The sequence below is a fragment of the Apaloderma vittatum genome, unplaced genomic scaffold, assembly GCF_000703405.1.
Source record: "Apaloderma vittatum isolate BGI_N311 unplaced genomic scaffold, ASM70340v1 scaffold325, whole genome shotgun sequence".
NCBI lineage: Eukaryota > Metazoa > Chordata > Aves > Trogoniformes > Trogonidae > Apaloderma > Apaloderma vittatum.
This window is the reverse complement of record NW_009718542.1, coordinates 6,567-28,400: the sequence shown is the minus strand read 5'-3', so window position 1 is coordinate 28,400 and position 21,834 is coordinate 6,567. Positions and strand designations below refer to the sequence as shown.

Sequence of the window (21,834 nt, the reverse complement as noted above, 5' to 3'; positions counted from 1 at the left end):
TGTCATTAAAGTTCACTGCAAATCGCCTAGGCTCTCCTTGACACTATTTTACACGTTATCAACTTGCTGAGTGATTTTACCTGGTACAGGCTGGCAAGGTGGTGTTTAGTTTTGATCAGAAAGGGTTGGTTGACTCCCGGATGATCCACATCATGAGCTGCAGCAGCGAGCAGTCCGAGCATGATGTCCGATGGGGTGAGGAAGTTGGCAAGCTGAATCACACACATTAATCACAACAACACCACAAAGAGTAAACACTATTTTTTTTCCCCCCTTTTGGCAAATAAACAAAGCAGCTGACATCATGGCATTGCTTAGTTCTGAAGGCATTTGTACACAAACGTCAAATCGAAAATAAATTTTGTGAACAATGTTTTGAAGGTGACTGTTGAACAAACCTCTGGAAAGACAGCAGACTATATACTCATATTTTATTACAGTTTGCATTTCTTATATTTTTATCTTTCATGGCAATATAAGGACTGTTGTTACAAGAGTGCTTGAGCATAATCTAAAAGACTCAGTTTAAAAAAGTAAGTATACTAGTAGGTTGGCATACGTTTAGCATACATAATAAGAGCTCTGCTTCACATAGCATTTAGTGATACCAGCGATATATCAGGCTTAATTTTTCCAGCCCAGCACTGTGTTCTAAAATAGTTTATAAACTTTTGAAACTTTAAACCTGTCTGTTAGATGTCTCAGTTCAAATATAGGTATTTTATCAGAGAAGATAATTTTCCTTTCTAACTTCAGACATTCAAGTTTGAAAACCTGTCCAGAATTTTTTCTTCTATACAGCTTATCATTCAGAAGCAAATTTTGATATCATTGGAGAAAAAAATAAATGAAGTCTTAGCATTTGCTGTTTCTGAGAGTGCGGTAGTTACCACTAGCCCAGTAAGTCTGTACAGTGTACAGGTCTATGAGCTGAAAGAAGCACCCTAAGATGAGAAACGAAGAGCAGCGTGGTGCAGATTCTGAATGTCAGCTGTTCTCCCCATCTCCTGACAGAAGGGACTGGCAGATCTTGCAGGAGATGGAAATACAGGAAAGCTGCGGCCTGCTCCTGCCCTCACTTACCATTACTATACTCTGGTTGAACAATTTGCTAATCCTAGCAGACCTTCCTTTCATTTAAGTCAAGCCAGAAAAGACTGGTTACATTCTTATACTGTGGCTCGGCACTACCGTGTCAGGGCACCTTCCAGTGTCACCCCCCTGCACTGTGCGGGCTTGCTGCAGCCATCGAAAGCTGCTGTTCATTCGTGCAGAGGACACCCTGGCAAAAGACCCAGTCGAAGGGACCGCTCTCCCCTTTTCTGGTGTTGCACTGCTCAGTTTGCTATTTCGAAATATGGATGTGAGGGGCTTATGCCCTGAGGTGACCAAGGCAGGGGCACGCATTTCCTTCTGCTGGGTCTGACAGAAGGACTGCAGCCACGGGTAGGTGGCTGGTACACACGGTCAAGGTGGCTGGAGCCTGCACAACAGCGCTTTGATACGTCGCCTGCATGCTGAGAAGCGACTCCAGTAGCTTGTTTGAAATGTCTGTAATCTGCAGCTGACTCTACTACTGACTTGCTGCTGACTTCAAGCACGAAATCATTTTCTGCTACCTAAAAATAGCTTTTTGTGCTGTGGGTTGTTTTGCTGGGGTTTTTTTTCCGTCCTGGGAAAAAAACTTGACAATTATCTGAAAGCAACATCAGCGTGAAAGGTTGTCATTACCTTGGGCTCCCTCAGATAGCAGTGCATAGCTTGTGTGACATCAGCAGCATGGACAGCATTGTGGTATGGGTTTTGGCTATGGTAGTCTTCTTGAACCATAACTGAGAACCAAAAGAGAAAACAAAGATCCTTTTGTCTCTGAATGCCACAGCCACAAGTGGGAACTGGAGTTAAAATACAATTTGAGGTTTTACAGTCAGCTGCCTAAGGAGTTTCTGCAAATAGCTGTAGCTTACTTAGACTGGTGCTCTTATTGGGATACCTTTAGAAAAAAAATGCATGAAAGGATTTGTGATGCCCAAGGGGATATACTGTGTCTAGTTCATAAATCAACTCTTTCTTGCCTTAGTGAAGGCTCTCATTCAGGAGTAAAATAAATAAGGAAGAGAGGCAAATTTATCCACAACGGAGTATAATTATTTAGGCTGCTGTCACAAGGGGAGTAATATGTCATTAAGGCAGTACCACCTATTTTACTGCAGCAGGGGCTGAGGCCCTGATATCCTGGCATCATTTGTTATTTGAGTATGGTGAAATACAAACCAGAGTCAAAGACATTCTTACATCCGCCAGGCAGAGAATCAAAAGATACAGCACTGAGGTATTCAGAGCAAAATCTTCTGTGATAGTTTTAGTCACATCTATGTGTTCATTTTCAAACAACAGTCCCTCTCGTTTCACTTTGCAGTGCTGGAACCGCTCCAGCTGGACCAGGAGCACCAACTAACCTTTTAACTCTCAGCTTTCACTTGCTGAGAAAATTGCAGAGGATTGAGCTTCGCACTCATCTGTTGCTTGCAGCAGTGTCTGCACCATTAGGTGGTCTTGGGGCAACACTACGTGAACACTGGAAGCTGCATGGGATCTTGCCCAAAGCCCTATCCTAGAAACTACCAAATTAATCAAACAGAAAGGTAATGGGCAAATTTCCTGTGGTACTCCTCTCCCGCATGCAGAACGCCAAAGAAAGTCCTAGCCTTCAGTTTGTTTCCAGCTCCACAAACTTCTGAAGTTACAGTGGGTGATCCTTTAAACCCTGGCTACCACTAGCTCTAATTATCTGAGCGTCCCTTCACAGCTGCCCGCAAGAGTTAGAGATGGCAGGGATATTTTGTCTGTCTCCACGCCAGAGGAATGCTTTCCAGAAGTGGAAATGAGTCAGTTTTAAAGAAGAGACTCTGCTGTGGAAACTCTGCCTGTCAGCCTCACAAACTGGCACTCAGCTGCAGTCAAAATATGATGCAAAAAGTAACTGATTTTGGCCAAATTTTTTCTTTTTGGTTCACTGACAGCATGGGGCTAATATTTCTGTTGGCAGTAACAGCAGCAGGGGCTTTCATCAACACTATTCAGTGCAGACAGCTTGATACAATTTGTTAAATTCTGGACATAAGCTTTTAACTGCCTTGGGTCTCAGTGGTTTATTAGTCACTAAAATAATTACACTGCACCACAATTGTACTGTGCACGGGTCGGTTCTGCAGTGTCTGTCTGTCTGTGTGGGCCTGCTCAGCCGGCCGCATCTCTGCACTACATACATTTTTCAAAATCACCAGTGCAAATGTGGTACTGGCATGCTGCAGCCCAATGTAGTCTTTTGAAGTCCCTCCACTGAACAAATAGATACTGACCCAAGTACCCAAGTGCCTGTAAATTGTATGTTAATATACATCACAGAAATGTTTTACTGAAATATTTGCAACATTGCAATTTTACATAGATACTTAGACCAAGCCAGTGCTTTCTTTGATGTCCTTTTTAAGCTGTAAACTGCATTTAGAGATGGCTTTGAGGTGTGCACTTACCTAAAAACCTGTGTAAAGTAACCACATCTAACTGGAAATGGTGAATAAGTCCATGCACATTGAAGAGATGACAAAGCAGAGTTACAAGGCTGTTACCTAAAAGCAGAAAGATTCCCTTAACATGTAGTTACAAACCAATCAAGACTAAGAATCCTGGTAACTACCTCAGTCAGCTCCTATCACTTTAGCTCCTATCATACGAGCTTAGATGACACTCATATACTCCAATGTAACTTACATAGACTACTCCTACATATAACTAAGATTTATGGTGGGGGCTGCATGAGTGGAGCGCCATGCTTGTGTCTAGATGCCATAAAGTCATGTTTGCTGTTTCAACATGACACAGAAGGTGAATTGACATAGTTTTAACTGGAAATGTTTTTGACAGGCTTGTCTGAGAATCACGTTATCTTCATAATCCAGGTCTATCTCCAAAAACGACAGAAGAAGGGCTTTTCTGCCACTTCAGTTTGCCATATTGTACTAATTAATTAATCAATTACTGAGAAATCAGCAGTTTTTGTAATTATCTTTTTTATTTTGCATATGGCTGTACAAACATGTAATTAACCCACGTACCTAACTCGGCTATCTCATAATGATGACGCAGACAGGAAAAATGAGTTGCAGCATTTACAGTCTCCAGTCTCACAATAATCTTACATTGGCCTTACTGTGAATTCAAGACTAGGAACACTGGCAAAATTGAACCTAACTAGTATCATATGATCAACCACACATACACAGAGTATTTAAAAAAAGGTTTGCACTGAGTAATTCAGCAGCAATGTTCCCAGAGATGTTAAAAAAAAAAATCAAACCAATCAATCCATACAATGTGTAAACAATGTTTGAAGGGAGTATTTTCTTATAAAATGTAAATCAGGAAAGAAAATAATTATATGTAAAAAGAAGACATGGGAAATTATTGGGGCACAGAAAGGTAATTTAGAAAAATGATGCTTTTGCTTCCCTTGCCATTTGCAGCCTTTTCCAGTCAGTCACTCAGCTGGACTACCCTCTAAACTAACTTTTTTCTACACCTTCTGCCTCAGCCAAATATAATTAGATTGGGGGTAAGAAATTCCTACAAGCAATACAGAAAGAAGAAAGCTGTGATCATGATCCTCTTCAGTAGTTCAGATCAAGAGGTATTGCCTAGACACTGGTGTGTGTGTGGTGTTACATGCACATATTTACACAAAATATTTCACAGATTTTTACCGTCTTAATGAATTTCCTAATTTTTGCTGCTGAACAGAAGGAAGAGTATCTTTAGTTATAGGTATTTCATGTTGTTAGAAACTGATTATGGAAGTCTGGACTAATTGACCGATGCATCTAGTAGGTTATATTTAAAGTACCTTTGGAATTTCCCAGGAAAAGGAAATTGAAACACTTTGAAAAGGTGACCACGACAAATATAGAACACTGGAAAACCACACTTTAAACATTATCCTATAATTCAGGAAAAGCCTGAAAAAGTTCAAGAAGATGATCTGAAGAGAAGCTAACTGTGTCCAATTTCTCTTCAGTAATCAAAACTGCAAACATTTAGCAATTAACGAATCAGGGATTTTTAGACTACTCATATGTGACAGATATTAAAATAAAAACTTTTTAAAAAACACTTACCATTTGTCAAGCGGTCAAACAAGAAAATGTCAAAATCCCACATTCCCACTTTGGATAGCATATGCTAGAAAAAACAAATATAAAAAGGCAAATGACTGGTACGCCAAACTGTAAAGCAGTTTTAATTATTCCACATTAATCAATCACAGGATTGGTTGCTGCAGCTTTAAAGTTTTGTTTGGGAAAGCTGTATTTGAAATATCACACATAAGGAGCCAAATTTATCTATACAGCGTGAAATATTACTTCCACTTTTAACTGAGGAGGTTTTGAAGTTCACACTAAAAACACCTTCTAAATGGAGCTCAAGACATGGAATAACACGAAACAAAATATTATGAAAATATTCCCTTTTACTGCACTTTTTTATTGTTCTTTTGTGTCCCTGAATCCATTCAGTACAAATTCACTTAGGTTTTTATTACAGCAGAACACAATCTTAGCTGTCATGGTGAATATGAATTATATTTTGCTAAACAAACTGATACAGGGGAATAGCTTTTATAAACTCAGATATAGCATTTCTGTGAAGACCACTCAGCCATGCAGAAGAATCCATCTCTACCACAACCTACAGTGTTTTTACAGCTACACTAGTTCAGTCAATTGACTGTGTCTGGACTAACTTTATGAACTAAATGGCACATGAGTGAATGAAATGTGTGTTCACTCCCACCACTTAGTCCATACTCAAACCAGTTCTGGATCCTTAATTACTTTGTCATGTAATCTCTTGCAGAGGATAAAAATTGCCTAGGCACACAATCCCAATGCCATCAGTTTTGCAAGTTTCACTAGAAAATACCCTTTGAAGCAAGTACAAGATATGCAAAATGAGAGAACTATATTTTGATTATCATGAAGTTCTTTGCAGTGAATGTTGCCTGTTCCCTAGCTTTTGTCATTACGAAGAGCTAGTGTGGGTTGCCTAATAGCGGCTCCACACCAGCTGAGAGACAGCTGTCTTTTTTCAAGAGGATGAACTAAATCCTGTGTCAAGGCTGCACTTACTTAGATCAGTAACTCAGCCAGGGATCCTTCATCCTTTAATAAATCCAGATAATAACTTCAGTTGACAGAATCTGAAAACGCTGAATACATTCAGACATTTTCTTATTGCTCTGAGACTAAGCCTTTAAAGCTTGTGCAACCACACAAAAAAAATGGGCAGTCTATTTATGGTGAGGCAGACAAGTAAAGGAGTTCATTTAAGAAAGATTAGCCATACATTCGCTTATCTCAAGACTGAAACAAAACTGACACTCTTTGGGATATTATGAAAAGAAATGGAGATCCGGAGACCCGTCTTACTCTTGCTTGCCCAAGGTAGTCTTCATCCAGTAAGTACAGAGAGGCTTGTGGTACAATTCCACGCAGTAACCGGGATGCATGGAAATACCTCTGGAAACTTAACAGTCTTTTCACTTTTTTCTTGGTGCCGATTTCCCCTGAGAGTGTAGTATCTGTGAAAAGCAATTGGTACAGAAAACATGAGACCCAAGACAAAGGATGACATTCTCAATTACTTAACAAAAGAAACAGCAAAACCTTTAACACAGTGATACAAAAATCATAAAGCTCATGCTCCTTGCCAATCCACAGGAAGAAGCAGTATTCAAATCCCGATACTTCAGTATAATATACGTGTTTACTTCAGACAGGAAATTTCCTCCAGGAAAAAGAGTAACCATAGGACTTGGAAGGCCTAAGCCGAGTACACTGCCTGTCACCCGAGGCTGGGGGGTGTGATCTATCACCTAACTGTGGTGTCTAGCGGGAGCCTAAATGATCAGACAGAGTTAGGCACAGGAAAGCTGCTCTTACTCTTCTGTTCCTCTGTTCCCTGGCTATACATCTGAAAATAGCATTACCTTGCTACCTCACAGGAGTGTCACTGGACTATATTAGAATTGCATAGCATTAGCATATAAAACCAAAAAAGTGACACCAAAGGAGACCTCAAAATACAGTTTGAAAGTACAAGTGAATGACTCGCTTTGGGAAAATGAGAGAAAAGGGAGAAAGAAGTAAGAATAGGTTAATAATCCTGTTGTATTGTCTGCTGTAATTTCTACCTATTAAGGAAAACTATAAACGATGAAAATCTACAATTAGGAAAGCAAGTATATTCAGACAATACATGCATTTCTGGTTACACAACAGAATATGTTCTTCTTATTCAGTACCAGGAGAATTCTAGTTCACTAATGCTGTATCAGGAGATTATCATATAAGGCTCATAAGTATGACACAAAAAATAAGGGCATTTTTATACAGTGATTAAATCAGTAATTGGAGTAATTAAATTACTTCATTATTAGTAAGAAAAATAAAAACTAAAACTAAATCTTGTAACAGCTCTTTCGTCTGAACTTTTAACAGAACCTCACGTGTCATTGTGATGCTTTGCGTTTGCAGTCTGGTATAAGTTTTGGAAAACGAGAGGACAGAAACTGGACAGTTGTTCGAAGACAGTAAGATTCAACACCATTTTATTTGTAAGGGGAACCCTGTAAGAAACTGAAGATGAATCGCTGCTTTTAGAAAACAGTGCTGATTGTTCCAGGTAAGAAGCTGCATAGCAATTCACCGGATTTTAGGTTTAAATAAGAGCTCAGGAAAAACGTCCATGAACTGAAGATGACTATTCTGCTCTTTCTTTTCATGAAAAAATGCTCAGCATTTGTTCTGTTGTGAAATTAAAATATGACTTTGCATGGTGTTTTAAGAGTATTATTATTCTGAGAGGTTTTTCAGAGAAGTCATTAAGGTTTTTTTGATCAAAGATGGTTCAATATTTGATTTCTCCAACTGCACGTGTGGGCACCTTCTGTAGCAAATTTTTTCTTCCTTAAGCAATTCAACAGCTATGAGCAACACAAAGTCAGTAATAACAACAACAAAAAAACATACTTACACACTGAATATCAATAATTAATACATTTTCTTACACCTGTAAGTCTCACACTTCTTGTGGGCAGCCCGAAGACCCCATGAAGTTTTAATAATATAAAAGCACAGAATGTTATTGCAATTTGACAAGCCATGTGTTTTCAAGAATGTGAACAGTAACAATGTCACTACTGTACCAGCCTGAAGGTTAGATTTTCATTTATGATGTGCCAGCACCTGCCTTAATTCCCTCACACATTTTAAAAGCTGGAACAATTTCACGGCCCATTGAAGGAGTGACTAACGTAGGTGCTAACAGTTACCCAGTGACAGCAACATGTGGAGGAACTGGTAGAGTTGTTTTTGCATTTCTTTTCATTTATATAGTGCTGCTAAGAAGTGGCTGGCATTCAGTTTAAATCCTGGCTAACAAAACACTCTTAAAAGTGATTCACTTTTTAAATTGTGCCAACAGTTTCTCAGCTTCCCAACTCTCCTAATTCCATCTTTTCCCCCAAACTGTCATTGCTTCAGGTAGCAAGTTTAAATTTTAAAGTGCAGAAAACTTCCTTTTAGTAGTTGCTTCAACTCATTTTATCTAAGTTAATACCTGTTTTTTTCAGTTACAGACAGATGACTGAAATTACCATCTATGTTCCCCTAAACTGCCTTTAAAACTCGCACATAAACTTGCTGTGAGTAATCTGAAGGTGAAGTCTGGCCTGAGTCCTAACAAGTAGACATACACCAAATTACAAAGTAGTTATTTTATCCTTTGGATTACCAAATTATTTCAGTAGCACAAATAATACTTACCCAACCACAAATGCATCAGCTTGAAATAAATAATTTCCTACTGTGAAACATATTATCTGAATTGAACCATAAGGCTTGTTGCCACTGCTTTGTCACATTGCTCCGTATGGTTGTCCCGGGCCTCAAGTGAAATTTAATGACTGGCAGACAGTCTGAAATACGACTTGCTGTTTCAGATGAGCACCATATCACAATATATTATGCAAAAAATATACCCTCATTTTCATGCATAAGGAAAGGAGTTCATAATACTGGTAAAGAGTGGGAGGAAATGCATCTTCAAAACAGGGCTTTTGCCCAAATCCCGCACTGCGGGAGGTCTACTTGCAACCTCTGGATCTTAACTTAAAGGCTATCATATTAAAATCACATCCTTGGGGTCATTTCAGTAATAATTGATTTGTCTGTGAATCACAGGACTTGGACTGCTAAAACCTGTAACATTTTACTACGCTATCCACAATAACATACCTTATCATGATGGTATCTTGCATAAAATTGGACTAAGGCTTTGCACTGCTTTGAGCACAACACCCCTCCCTACTATTAGAATCTCATCATCATTTTCTCTTTCCCCTGCAAAGATCAGTGTGAAACGAAAAAGAAAAGCACAGCCATACAAATTTGAGACAAAAAGAAGGATTGAAAAAGAAGAGCAAAAGATGAAGCAGCTGGGAGTGAATGTTAAAATTCTGTCCTGAGCTTAGCCATTGCACCTGAATCATCCAGCAGCAGAGTCATTCCTGGCATATGGGATCCACTAACCGACACAAAATCAAGATGCAGTTTTAAGATGAAATTAAGGATTTATGTGAATGACTTACAGTAATACACCGAGCATATAAGTTCTTTACCAACAACTATAAATTCCAATTTAAATTGTAAAGATAAAATTTCACTGACAACACCTGACATAAGTGATATGGTGACTTTGAAACATAAAGAGTTATTGATAGCTATTTCTAATTAGGTTAAACTGAACTACAAGTAAATGAATCAAAAATATCACTGTGGATATCGCTGCGGATATAGTTGTGGAACTATGGGCGCTAAACCATATGCTGTATTATCTAGTTATTATGCTGTATTATCTAAAGAACACAGGCTGCAAGGCTCACATGGGAAGCATTTAGTAATTATGTGCAATTTTGAAATGAACGTGAAAGACAAGCAAGAATGTCTTTTGTTTACACCCATAAAACCTCCCTTGAGAACTGTGTTTATCTTTAATCATTGTGGCAACTTCTGAATGTTTTGTTTGCCTAAAAAAACCCCATCATCTGTATCTCTTAAAAGTTGCCCATTTTCATATCCTGTGGAGTTACTGCCTAGCACAGCGGTTGGAGAAACCCTTCTTTTTAGAGTGAAGAAAGTTATTGTATGAATTATATAGACATATTGTATGAATTACGTACACATTCACAGAAGCACCCGCATAAGCATTTCCCCCAAAGCTTAACTTCGACCTTCAAAAACACAGGCAGCCTGAGCTCACAGAACATCTCCTGATGTGTTTTAGTGGGCAGCAAAAGTGGTTGCGATTTTCTTTAGGTAATTTGACAGCCACATCACGTATGTGCACTATCAGACTGTGGACGATGCCTGGGTACTGCACGCGGGCCTCCAGAGGTTAAGGAGCTACAGGAATCAGTGGTTGCCTTCTCTCTCCTAACAAAGTTCCTCTAGTTACTCTGCTCGCCTTAACATGATCTAGGGCTCATTACATGCCCAACCTCTGTTATTTACGGGAAAGAGGTTTCCTGCACTAGGAACTGCTACAGTTTTCTTTCAGGTTTCTTTCACATCGCTGTGCTAGCGCGTGCCCGCAGGCAACGTGAATATAAAAACGACAGAGGTTACCTTAACAACGTGGAGTTAACATCCAGAAACAATCACGTCAATCAAATCTGGACAAGGATGTACTTAAGCCTACACCAGACATTCATTACTTTGTTGCCGTTCCTTCAAAGGAAGCAAAATTGGTTATGCATTCAAATAAGGCCCGCCCCTCAGTTTTCCTTTGCAGTATTGCCTTTTTTTGTTTTATTGCACCTCAGCTTACAACAAAAATGGGTCACCCAGCAGCATGTGTGGATAACAACAGTTTCATTACTTTTCAAAAGCCAACTGATTCAGAAGCAGAAAATGTTTTTCCTCTTCTTTCCAAAAGGATGCAGAATAAATCAGGCCCTCAAGCACTTGTCTTTGATTCATACAGTTTATAATACCCTTTCCCTTCTTCCGAGGATGCAAAGACATTCTGTACTCAGCCACTGCTCTACATCTGAAGAGTCAGGCAGGACTGGCAGAAAAGTGCTGGAGCATCTGGAAGATAAGGGGAGAGGAACAGACCCGCAATTTACCGTCCAGCCAGTTTGCCAACAGTGAGGACTCTGAGAAACAATTTGTCTCTGGTCATACAGACTATGGCGGTAATTTCCTGCACTTGTTTCTGGCGTGGCAGCTGATTAGAATGCTTTTATCTGAGAGACCAAGAAATAAGTAATTGACTTATAAGGAATAATTATTTGGGGCTTTTGGTTGGTTTGTTTGTTTGTTTTCATAATCATGCAAGGCATTTAGATCACCTTTACTCAAGTTTTGTTTGGCATACTCATTCCATGATTTGGTTGCTAAATTTTTCTCATAAAGAAGCGTGCACAGCAGTGACCATCGAAAAAAAAAAAATTACTGTGTCTTCTTAATATCTTCTTACATTGTGGATTTATCTTATTATCCAAAAAACAGTATCAGCATGAGTAGGGATAGCTGAACTAGCACACGTAATCTAAAAATTAATTCAAAATTTAACATCTTAAATTTGAATTCTGGAGATGGCACTGTTAAACCAGAAGGACAGATAAACTCTTCTCTCTGCACTGTCTAGGCTTTCCCATTACCTTGCACCTTACAGTCCAGAAACCCTTTAGAAAAAAAACGTTGCTGTTTCGAAGAAAGGCCTGAGAAAATGCACAAAGCACCAGAAACTTATGTAAAAGGATTGTTGCTTGAAAGCTTTTAGCCTAGTGTACAAGGACCAAGAAACTCAAAATATCCCAGTTGTACTTCTCAGTCGCCTGCAACTGGTGTGAGAAACCGACAAACAGTTTTGATTCAAAAACAGTGAGATTGTGCCAAATTTATTGTCTGAATATACATTGGTCACTGCAGCTACAAAGACAGAGATGAACACCCTGCACTACATCTATCTACAGATAGGCAAGTGTCATACTGAAAGCTGGTAAGTCTAGAAATCCTCATACTATATGGGAATCCAGAAAGGTTGTATTATAAATATCTTGGTTTTACTTGCCTCCCTAATGTCTAAAAATTTCCTTGACTTCTGATAGAATTCAGTTTTAGAGGTCAAATGCTTTCTGTTAGCTGCCATTGTTCATATGGGTTGCAACTACACCTTTTTTTTAATGCAAGTAACCATATTTTTTCAACCAGGAAGATACTGTGAGAAAGAAAGGTGGACTGTGAACACATCAGAGAAAACCAGAAAATTAGAAGTAGGAAAAAAGATCTTAAAAATTTTCCACTTTGAATCAAGATTCTATTCTTCAGCAATGTGCACAAATGCACAAAATCAGTGTAGCGCCTTGTTTACAGAAGAGATACTCATGTGTTTCTTTGGCTAACGTAGTTTATGAAACATGAGAAGTTCTGGGACATCAATTTTCCTTGCTGTGGGGATTCCTCTTCTTTGAACATGACTTGAGATAAGGGTAGCTTCTAACAGCTTAGTTTTCAAATCCTAAATTTCCTGCACGTTTTCTGGTATCTGAAAGAACACTGGTTATACAGTTTTCCCCTCATCCCAAAATACATCCCTTTTGACACTGTTTGAAAGAGACTACAGAACTTAAGAATTATGCAGGTTATCTCGTCTATATACCAAATTATCCCCTTACACCAAGTTCTGGAGAAATTATTATTTCAAAGACCAGTTAGCCTTAATAGCAGGAAGAGGAATAGATTAAATCAAAATTTAGGATTAATTTAGATGTGTTTCTCTCCACAATTTGCAGCTTTTATTTGGGTCATCAATCATCTTTACGCAAACAAACCTCTTGGCATCTTTTATTAAGGCTCCTGAAAGTCCTCAGGAAACAGCATGTTGTGTTCCATTTCACCACAAAGTTGTTATCATTTCAATATGAACCTTCACTTTGCCACTTCAATCTTTGTACAGTAGAACGGTCAGGACCTTTTTTCCTAAAACTGCAAATGTTATATAGCTGATTACAGTTTCTCCAAGAGGAAATGATCACATCCCCTCTCCCTTCACTCCCCTTGAGAAAAAGCAACATAACCTGTAATAACAGCAAACCCAACTTCCATTTATCATCTTAATGATCCCTTCTCCTTGTTCTTTCTTTTCCTCTAGTCATTTGGAAAGTATCCTCAGTGTTATCTTCAGTACACCCTTTCCCTTTTCTAATCACGGAAAAGAAGGTGGGGTGGCAGAATGGGTCATGCATCACTTGGAAACTTTTAAAGGGACATCCTCAATCGAACTGAATCTCAAACCTGTATTAAAAAAATGTTACAAACCTGTATAATCAGGTCAGTGTTTACTAAGACTTTGTGTGTGAAGCACATCTAGGTTTTCTGCTTGTTTTCCTTGTTCTCATGAGTTCTCCTGAAGCATTCATAACCCAAACTGCTACATTTTGTTAGTGTTTGAGGGCACACAGAATCATAGAATGGCCTAGGCTGGAAGGGACCTTAGAGATCATTTAATTCAACCTCCCTGTCATGGGCAGGGACACCTCTCAACTAGATCAGGCGCCTCTCAACTAGATCAGGCAACACATGGGGACCAAACAGGGAACACGTGGAGATCAAACAGGGATATACATATATACAAATCCAATATTGAACCCAACTCCTCTCGCATCCCCCCACCCCCACCCCATAGCAATCCTCACTGATGCTGCAGAGCAGGTAGCACCGGGGAAGCCCCAGGCTCAGCAGTGGCAGGGAGCTGGACATGGGAGCTGGATTCAGGAACTCAGGATTGGGATCAAAGGCACAAAATCAGATGGAGTCCTCCTTGGCCACTGCAGAAGAGAAGAGACCTAAACCCTCGTAATTCCTCTGTTTTATACTGAATATGACATATATGGAATGGAATACTCTTGTTGGACATTTGTGCTCTCTATTACCCCCCAGAGGTGCAACCTTTTACTTCCTTGTGACCCCTCTTACTACCTGGCAGCCCCAGCGTGGCACACAAGACCCAGCAGTGGCCTTGGTCACTATGGGAATAAGTATCAGCAAGAGCCTTTCTGCATCGCAGTCCCAGGCAGTAACTGCAAACATCAGCTGTTATCACTGCCAGTTGCAGATACTGTCTGCAAAAACATGCTGCTAACTTCAGGAAGTACAATCTTTAAGAAGAGACTGAACAGAGAAGCAAAAATCAGTGAACAAAACAGGTTTTGTTAAGCTCAAATCAAGACAAATACTCTATTGGTGTTTGCTTTAAAGAGTCCATGGGAACAGCTTATGGTAGACAGGGAGATTGCTCCCCATACCAGGTAAAGACAAATGTAAAACTGGACTTCTGCAAGACAGCATATGAAGAGCGTGAATGGCACTCAGAGTAGTCTCCAGAGATGCTTTTAGACAAAACGTGCATAGTTTCCTGTAAGATAAATAATTCTTTCAAATTTTTTTTCAAACTAAACAGTGAAGTGGCCCTGACAAATCAAAAAGTTTTTCTTTCAAAAGTTTTGGCTTTCGTTTTCTACAAATGTACTGTAAGCTAAACAAGGAGGATGAACAGCAGGAAGGAGAACACACACTTCTATCTACCTTATCATTAAGTTTTTCAGATAACAACTTCTAAAACACTTTTCGTTTTCTACAAATGTACTGTAAGCTAAACAAGGAGGATGAACAGCAGGAAGGAGAACACACACTTCCATCTACCTTAAGTTTTTCAGATAACAACTTTTAAAACACTTAAAAATGCAAACAACATCCCAAACCAAAAAAACTTGCTGTTATTAGATGAAAAGGGAGAACCAGACTGACTTATAGTGACAGGAAGAATTTTCAAATATAGTGAAGTGTCACTAGCAAACAGAACAATCTTTGTGTGTCAAGAACTTCAATTCCTCTTCCTTGAATAGGCAATTGAAAGCAAGGCCATAGGTTGACTTCAGTCCTGGAAATGTTCTTCCCATTCAAACCAGACACAAGTTAACCAGATAAAGAAGGCTATGCGCCTTCGGGATGTTGATGACTATCTTTTGGACGTGCTTATCCATAAGGAACTAAGGGAGGCATTATGTAGAAGTGATACAGACCTCCTAAGATCTCTCCCTTTTAAATTTAATAACCATCTGGAACTTTGGACTCATCTCCACAGGCTGGGTTGGGATCCAAGTAATCCAATCAGCCCTTGAAACTTCCTCACATGACTTTTAGCGTCCTAATTTAACCTGGATCAGAAATATCTAAAAAAGCATCTCTCACTCCCACTTCTTTTTCTAGCCAAAGGCAACAAAACAAGACACTTAACCAAACTCTTTTCAACCTCACTCATTTGGGTTCAGGTTACTTGATGGTTCAGTTCTGGGTTGATAGCTGTGGTTAAGTTTTGTTTTCCCTGGAGATGGGCCCTACCTGAAAGCCCTGGAGTGTTCAAAATCCAAAACCAAAAATGCATGTAAATTTTGCAAATGGACCCTTCTGCAGACAGGCAGAAACCACAGATTCAAATATCCACAGACTCTGGTTCTTTGAGATGGACACTTTTTCATGAGTTCATGTCTTCTCTTACTAACCTTGACATCACTTTTCATTTCTGCAGTACCTAATTCATTACATCCTTGTAAAGCATCACTTTTATTTGCAAACAAACTGAAACACAGAATATTTTGCTTGACTCAGACAGCAAATCAAGGACAGAGACTAAATGGTACCTAATACTGAGGGGGCTGGTTAGCTCAGTGGTTTGAGCGCAGCGGTAACAACAATGACAACACCGAGGTCACGGGTTCGATTCCCGCTTGGTCCCCATGTGTTGCCTGGTCTAGTCGAGAGGTGGCGTCCCTGCCCAGGACAGGGAGGTTGGACTAGATGTCCTCTAAGGTTCCCTCCAGCCTAGGCCATGCTATGATACTAATATAACTTTTTATCATCATCTTGTACTAGAAGTACCTCGTCTATATTTACTTAATTTGCTAAGCTAAGCTTAAAGCAGCTGGGGTTCTTCTGGACTCAATTTCTGCCTCCATGACAATAGCAAGATCCTAGGTAATATGCAGATATACCTTTGGAGTATCTACAGATGTATTTTGACCTTTAGGTATTTTCAGCTCCTACCCTACGTTCCTGCTACATAAGGTGCAAGAAACAGAAATTTCTTTGGGTAACACTATTTTCGGTACAGCAACTCCACTTTGCAGGTGACGTATTACTCTTTCCTTGTTATCCCTCCAAGATCAGTATATTGAGATGTGACTTCCATCAGACACTGGGATACTGTGGATGGCTTACTGAAAACAAGTCGATGAAAAATAACAAAATGGTATGACTGATACTGTAACAAAATCAAAGTGCTTCTAATGAAGAATTTTTCAGGAAAAGTCAAAAACGCCAGCAGAAATTGTTTTCATTATCTTACTCCATGACAGATACATTTAATTAAGACCATTCGGGGCTAATAATTTTGTAATTTGCAAGCAAAAATTCAATCCAGAGAAAAGGTTAGCATAAACAATCACTTTAATCTTGAGAATCTCCTCGTCTTCTGACTTAAAGCTTGACAAGCAAATTTGTAAATAAAAAGTTACTCAGATGTAAACTATGCTATTTTGTTACTAGTTTCACCTCACAATAAGTCGAAGCACCTAATATAACCAGAGAAGGTTGAGGTCTTCTTGCTTATTGATGCACCATTACCTAAAGTTCTAGATTTATCACAAGGACTTCTCTCAACTTCTTGTTAACAAAATGAAGAAATGTACCATCACAGTCACCAGCAGAACTCATCGTGCTATAACAAAATCTATTTTAATCAATGCACATTAGTCACTGGCAGGATCTTGTTCAATGACTCACTGAGCAACTTTGTCAATCAAAGAACTAAATTATTGCTGCGTTACCCAACAGCCCTTTAATCCAAATCCAATCCTACAGTCCTCAAATCCAAGCTATGGTTTGCTGAAAGGAAAATGGCATCAATTTAATTTTCACTGCAGAAGTGTTTCAAATTCTAAATTATTATACTACAAATATTCAGTTTAACTCATTTTTTCTGTCCTGTGAACACAAAAAGATTTATTTAATTCACAGAAATGCAGAAGTGCCAATAAACTGTCATCCTTAATCTCAACCTGCGTTAGGTTCAGTTACAAGCTAGAGCTACCAACTTCAGAGTCAAACTTTCCTAAAATTTGTGAGGTTTGGTTTAGAATCAACCTTACATCATTTATACATTGTATTCAGCTGCTTGATGGCACTTAACACTTGCCTACTCCATCCCATTACTCCTTCGGAAAAAAGTTGTCTACTGCTAAGTCTTTTCCTCTTCCGCTGCTCCCATTTTAAGAAATGCCTTATTTGCATGAAGAGAAAACCCTCTCCCCATTTTCCTACAAACTTATCGGGCTGTGCAAAGCTTGTATCCTTTAGTTTAGGAGTTTGTAATATCTGAGTATTTGTTCATAAGCACTCTAGTGAACGAGTGAACATTTTCAGCTTTTTTTTTCTTTTTCAGGGGTATATCTGTGGCCACCAGGAGCAAGTCGCCCTGTTGCCTTATAACAGCCGGAGGGAGGAAGGGATGCTCGACTTGCCTCCTGGGGATCTTCACACTCGGCTGGTTAGTCAGCATCAGCTGCCACAGCTTCCCTGGTGAGAGGAGCTGCTACGCAGCTTCTCCTCAAGCTTCTGACTCAATACTGTCAATACAAATGTGTATCCATCGGTCACACAAGTCTCCACAACTTGAAGGGACCGACTCAAGAGGGTGAAGCAGACATATGCACCTGCAATGCACAACCGAGGAGTTCTTAGGACACAGGGATATTTCACATTCAGTTTTGTATTCCAGAGTCATCCTAAGAGTCCCCAAACCCACTAGTGCAACTACAGCTCAAGGAAAAGCTTGCAACTAGGCAGAGAAAAGGCAGGAAGATGCTAAAGCCTTGCATATCCTCTAGACAGGACCCTGTAAAATCCTCACGGTCCTGACAGCCTGGCACTGACAAGGTGAAATAACACTCATGAACTTTCTATAGATTGCACAGAGGCACTGGAGGAATGTGTAGACGGCATCATAGACGTTAGCTCAAACAGCAAGAAGCCAACATTAATCCAGTTGGCTTTGATTAGGGCTACAGAAGATCCCATTTTTCAGACCGCAGGAAGTTTTCCTATCCAAAAAGACTTAACGGTGTCTTAAGTTACACAGCAACTTTATACTGCAGGAGTCCAGGAAAAACAAAAGATACGGTCTACTCTGTGTTAACCCTTAATAGGCATAGTACTGAAAAATCCACTAGTTTGACTGAATCTGTGAGCACATTAAAAAGTTAATTCCAGTAACCTTCAGTCTGACATTAAAAAGCAATGTCGCGAACTTTTTTTTTTAAATGTCAATTTTCAAAATGAATGTCAACTCTGTTCAAGAATGAGCTTCAGCTTTCCCCTACTTTAAAACAAGGGTAGTACTGTTATTTGGAATAATATTTCAGATGTCAGAGGGAATAATCACTATTTAAGATCAGTTTGTCTGAATTAGTGAGAAGCTGGAGTGATGTTTATGTTGCATTTCTTTATAACTTCTGAGGATATTTACCATAAAATTTTCTCTGACTCATCCCTCTCTTACTCTGACAGCTTTCAGTCTACAGTTGCTGCCTGTCAGTTATTGCCCCCAAACAAATGTAACACAGTGCCAAAAATCTTACTGCAAGTATTAGTTAGGCACTTTACAAAAAAGTTTGCAGTAGTGACATTTATACACATTTCTTTTCAACAGAATGCCTGTACCGTGGCTTTTGCTGCTTGTATGGTATGCACAGCAGAAATGGATTTGACAGATAGATGTACATGAATAAATAATACAAAAGTCTGTTTACTTCCTGGTGAACACACGCCTGCGTCCTCCAACACAGAGCATCTTCATTTACCCGAAGGCCACTGAGTGAGTCAAGACCAATGCACTGGCCATCTACTACACCAGTAGCCACGTGCCTAAAAATCTCTCTTCAGTTTGCACTAAAAAATTATGCCAACATCACTCCCTAGGCAGAAAGCAGTAAATACATAAAAAATTGGTAACAATGGGAAATCAAAAATCTGGATCACTGCTTTTCCTTACATAGATCTCACGATCAGCTATGGTGACTTCTTTCAAATTATGGAAAATCAGTTAAAAAAAAGAGCAACTCAGAGGTCCCCAGGACAGAGAGTACAGGAACGTCAACTCCCAGGGGCCCCTCCTCCATGGGACAAGAGGAGCATGCAGAAAGAGGAACTGCTTTTAAGTTCAGTATTGAGTATTCACCGGTACATCTCCTCCCACGGATCTCTCCCCAGGCAGCTGGACTGCACCAGCACTGCCCAGAAGCTCAGAGGATCTGAAAGCTGGAGGATCATAGAATGGCCTGGGCTGGAAGGGACTTTAGAGATCACTTAATCCAACCTCCCTGTCATGGGCAGGGACGCCTCTCAACTAGAATAACAGTGAAAGCCCTATCATCACAAAACAGAGATTACAAGTTTTTGGTTTCTTTAACCAGGGAGTGGAAAGAACGCAGGATGATAATTTTAAATAGTGTGTGTGTATTCAAAATAAAAAGGAAACAAATAAGTCACACTCGAATGTAAACATAAAGGTCTCTTCCAGCCCAATGCATTCTATGATTCTATTCTATGATTCTATATACTCATTTCTGCTTCATGAATTAAAAGAAGTGTTTTATTTTCTTTCAGTCTTTATAAGGGCATCAACAGAAATACTTCTAGCTAGCCTAAAACATGTTTTTCTTCACATTTTTCATTGACAAGCCAGGACTAAATTATCCCCAGAGCTCCACTCAACCAGTACATTATTTCCTTTGTCCTGGGAAGACCTGCTTACCCCCTTATGTCTCTCTGCCTCAGCCACAGCAAGCACTCTGATGGACTTACGACCTAGAAAATACCTTTTATCAGGAAGAGTGAAAGCAAGCGCTTTGCCAGGTGGCAGGAACTTTGCCAGCTAGGGTGAATGCGGCTGATCTGAGCCCAAGTCCTGATTTTGCTCCTCTTTCCTCCTGACTCCCAGCCAAACCTCACATGCCCCCCAGCCAAACCTCCCCCCTGGTGGCTGGGCTTTTTCCCCTCTCCCTGCTGCCTACCTCCCCTCCCTTTCCCCATGCACTTGGGCAAGCAGTTACAAAATGGAGATGTAAAACTCTGGTTTGATAATTGCTTTTTAATAAAAGGCATAATCGGAAGAAGCTTAAGTGTCAGCACTAAGCAAATTGCCAGAGTTTCAGTCCATTTTGATTAAGACAATAACTAACTTTTGTTTCAAAGGTTACACAGAGAAGACTGCAGTACACTAGGACACACTGAGATCTGGCTGTGTCTCAACACAGCATCCAGACCGAATGCTACGGGGCCCAATACTAAGTGTTCTCTGTTATTTTATTTTACTTTTTATTTTATATTTTATGTTATTTTTTCTTTTATTTTTTTTGCACACTGGCTAATGGGTCTGCAGCAGCACAGAGAATCCATAAGATGAAAAAGAGCCAACAGGATTTCAAACTATTTTCTTTTCTTTTAGATTTGCCCTCCTTTATTTACAACAGTGGCAAAATAACTTCAATCAAAATGAGGTTAAGATTATTTTTAACAGATGTTCACTGCTGGCCTGACCCAAAATCCATTGACGTCAATGAGAAGACTCCATGGGGCTTTGGATTGGGCTCTAATTGTTGGAAAAATTAATGTTATTGTAAACCACTGGTCAGTGCTGTCACATGCTCTCCTTCTGTGCCAATTCTATATGACCGGATAACAGACTCACATAAATCTGTTCCAACTGTTGGCTAAGAAGCTAAAGGACACAAAGGTTTATCTTTTTAATTCTTAAGCATCCCCTGTCCCCCACAGCATGCTCCATGGCACTACTGTATTTACTTGACAGACTCAGCATTATGGACAGTATTCACACTTTTAAAACATTTCACAGCCAAACACTGGGTGGGAATAATAGAATTATTAATGCTGACTGTGTGAAGACAGCTGAACTGCAGATACATATGAAATGAGATACTTTGGTTCGTATACTTCAAATACAGATTTTTACTTACTTTTTTTAAATACAGACATGAAGCAAGGGTTGCACTTACTGTTAAGAAGACAGAAGTCTATAAATGGGAAGGAGCCACGGCGCTCGGAGAGAACCCCTGTCTGACCTCTCACCCGTGCATCTCCTGCAAAACACAAAATCCCCGGAGATGTTAGAAGCTGCAGCTGCCTTTCTTTGCTGTTTAAATCTATTTTCTATTCAAAGTGATGACGTTACACTCCTCCAGTGGGAAAATTGAGGTCCAAATAATCATCTCCCATGACATCTCTGGGTAATTGAGTAAAGCAGTACAGCTGATCCTCTTATCAGAACAAAGGCACAAAAAACCCCTCGTGTTTATCCTATTGAACAGCTTCTTTCCCAGTAAGTAGACTCTCACTGCTTCAAGAGTAGTCTAGGGGGTCTAGTTTTGTTCCCAGACAAGCCCAGTTGGATTCTGACCATCATCAAAGGTCTCAATGCTGGACGAGGCTCACAGTCCATCTGACCTCCAAAGCTGTGGGACTAGTCTCAAAATCATGAGTTGATAAAAAAATCTCCCCCCAAAATCTGAGTATCTTTCCTAAGATAGTTTTTGTTTGTTCAGTTGATCGGTTTTGGTTTACTTTTTGCTCTTTGAGC

General features: G+C 39.7%; 1 protein-coding gene across 1 annotated transcript in view; it reads right to left on the bottom strand.

Moving 5' to 3' along the window:
* The window catches only part of PDE7B (phosphodiesterase 7B), a gene marked incomplete at its 5' end in the record, with an annotated part of 34,533 nt that extends 13,196 nt beyond the window's left edge, over positions 1 to 21,337 (bottom strand). The window contains 6 exons of the mRNA XM_009870269.1: positions 81 to 212; positions 1,732 to 1,832; positions 3,537 to 3,632; positions 5,175 to 5,238; positions 6,486 to 6,637; positions 21,254 to 21,337. Coding sequence (XP_009868571.1) covers positions 81 to 212; positions 1,732 to 1,832; positions 3,537 to 3,632; positions 5,175 to 5,238; positions 6,486 to 6,637; positions 21,254 to 21,337 — 629 coding nt within the window. The remainder of the gene's footprint in view (positions 1 to 80; positions 213 to 1,731; positions 1,833 to 3,536; positions 3,633 to 5,174; positions 5,239 to 6,485; positions 6,638 to 21,253) is intronic.
* Positions 21,338 to 21,834: the final 497 nt, after the last annotated feature.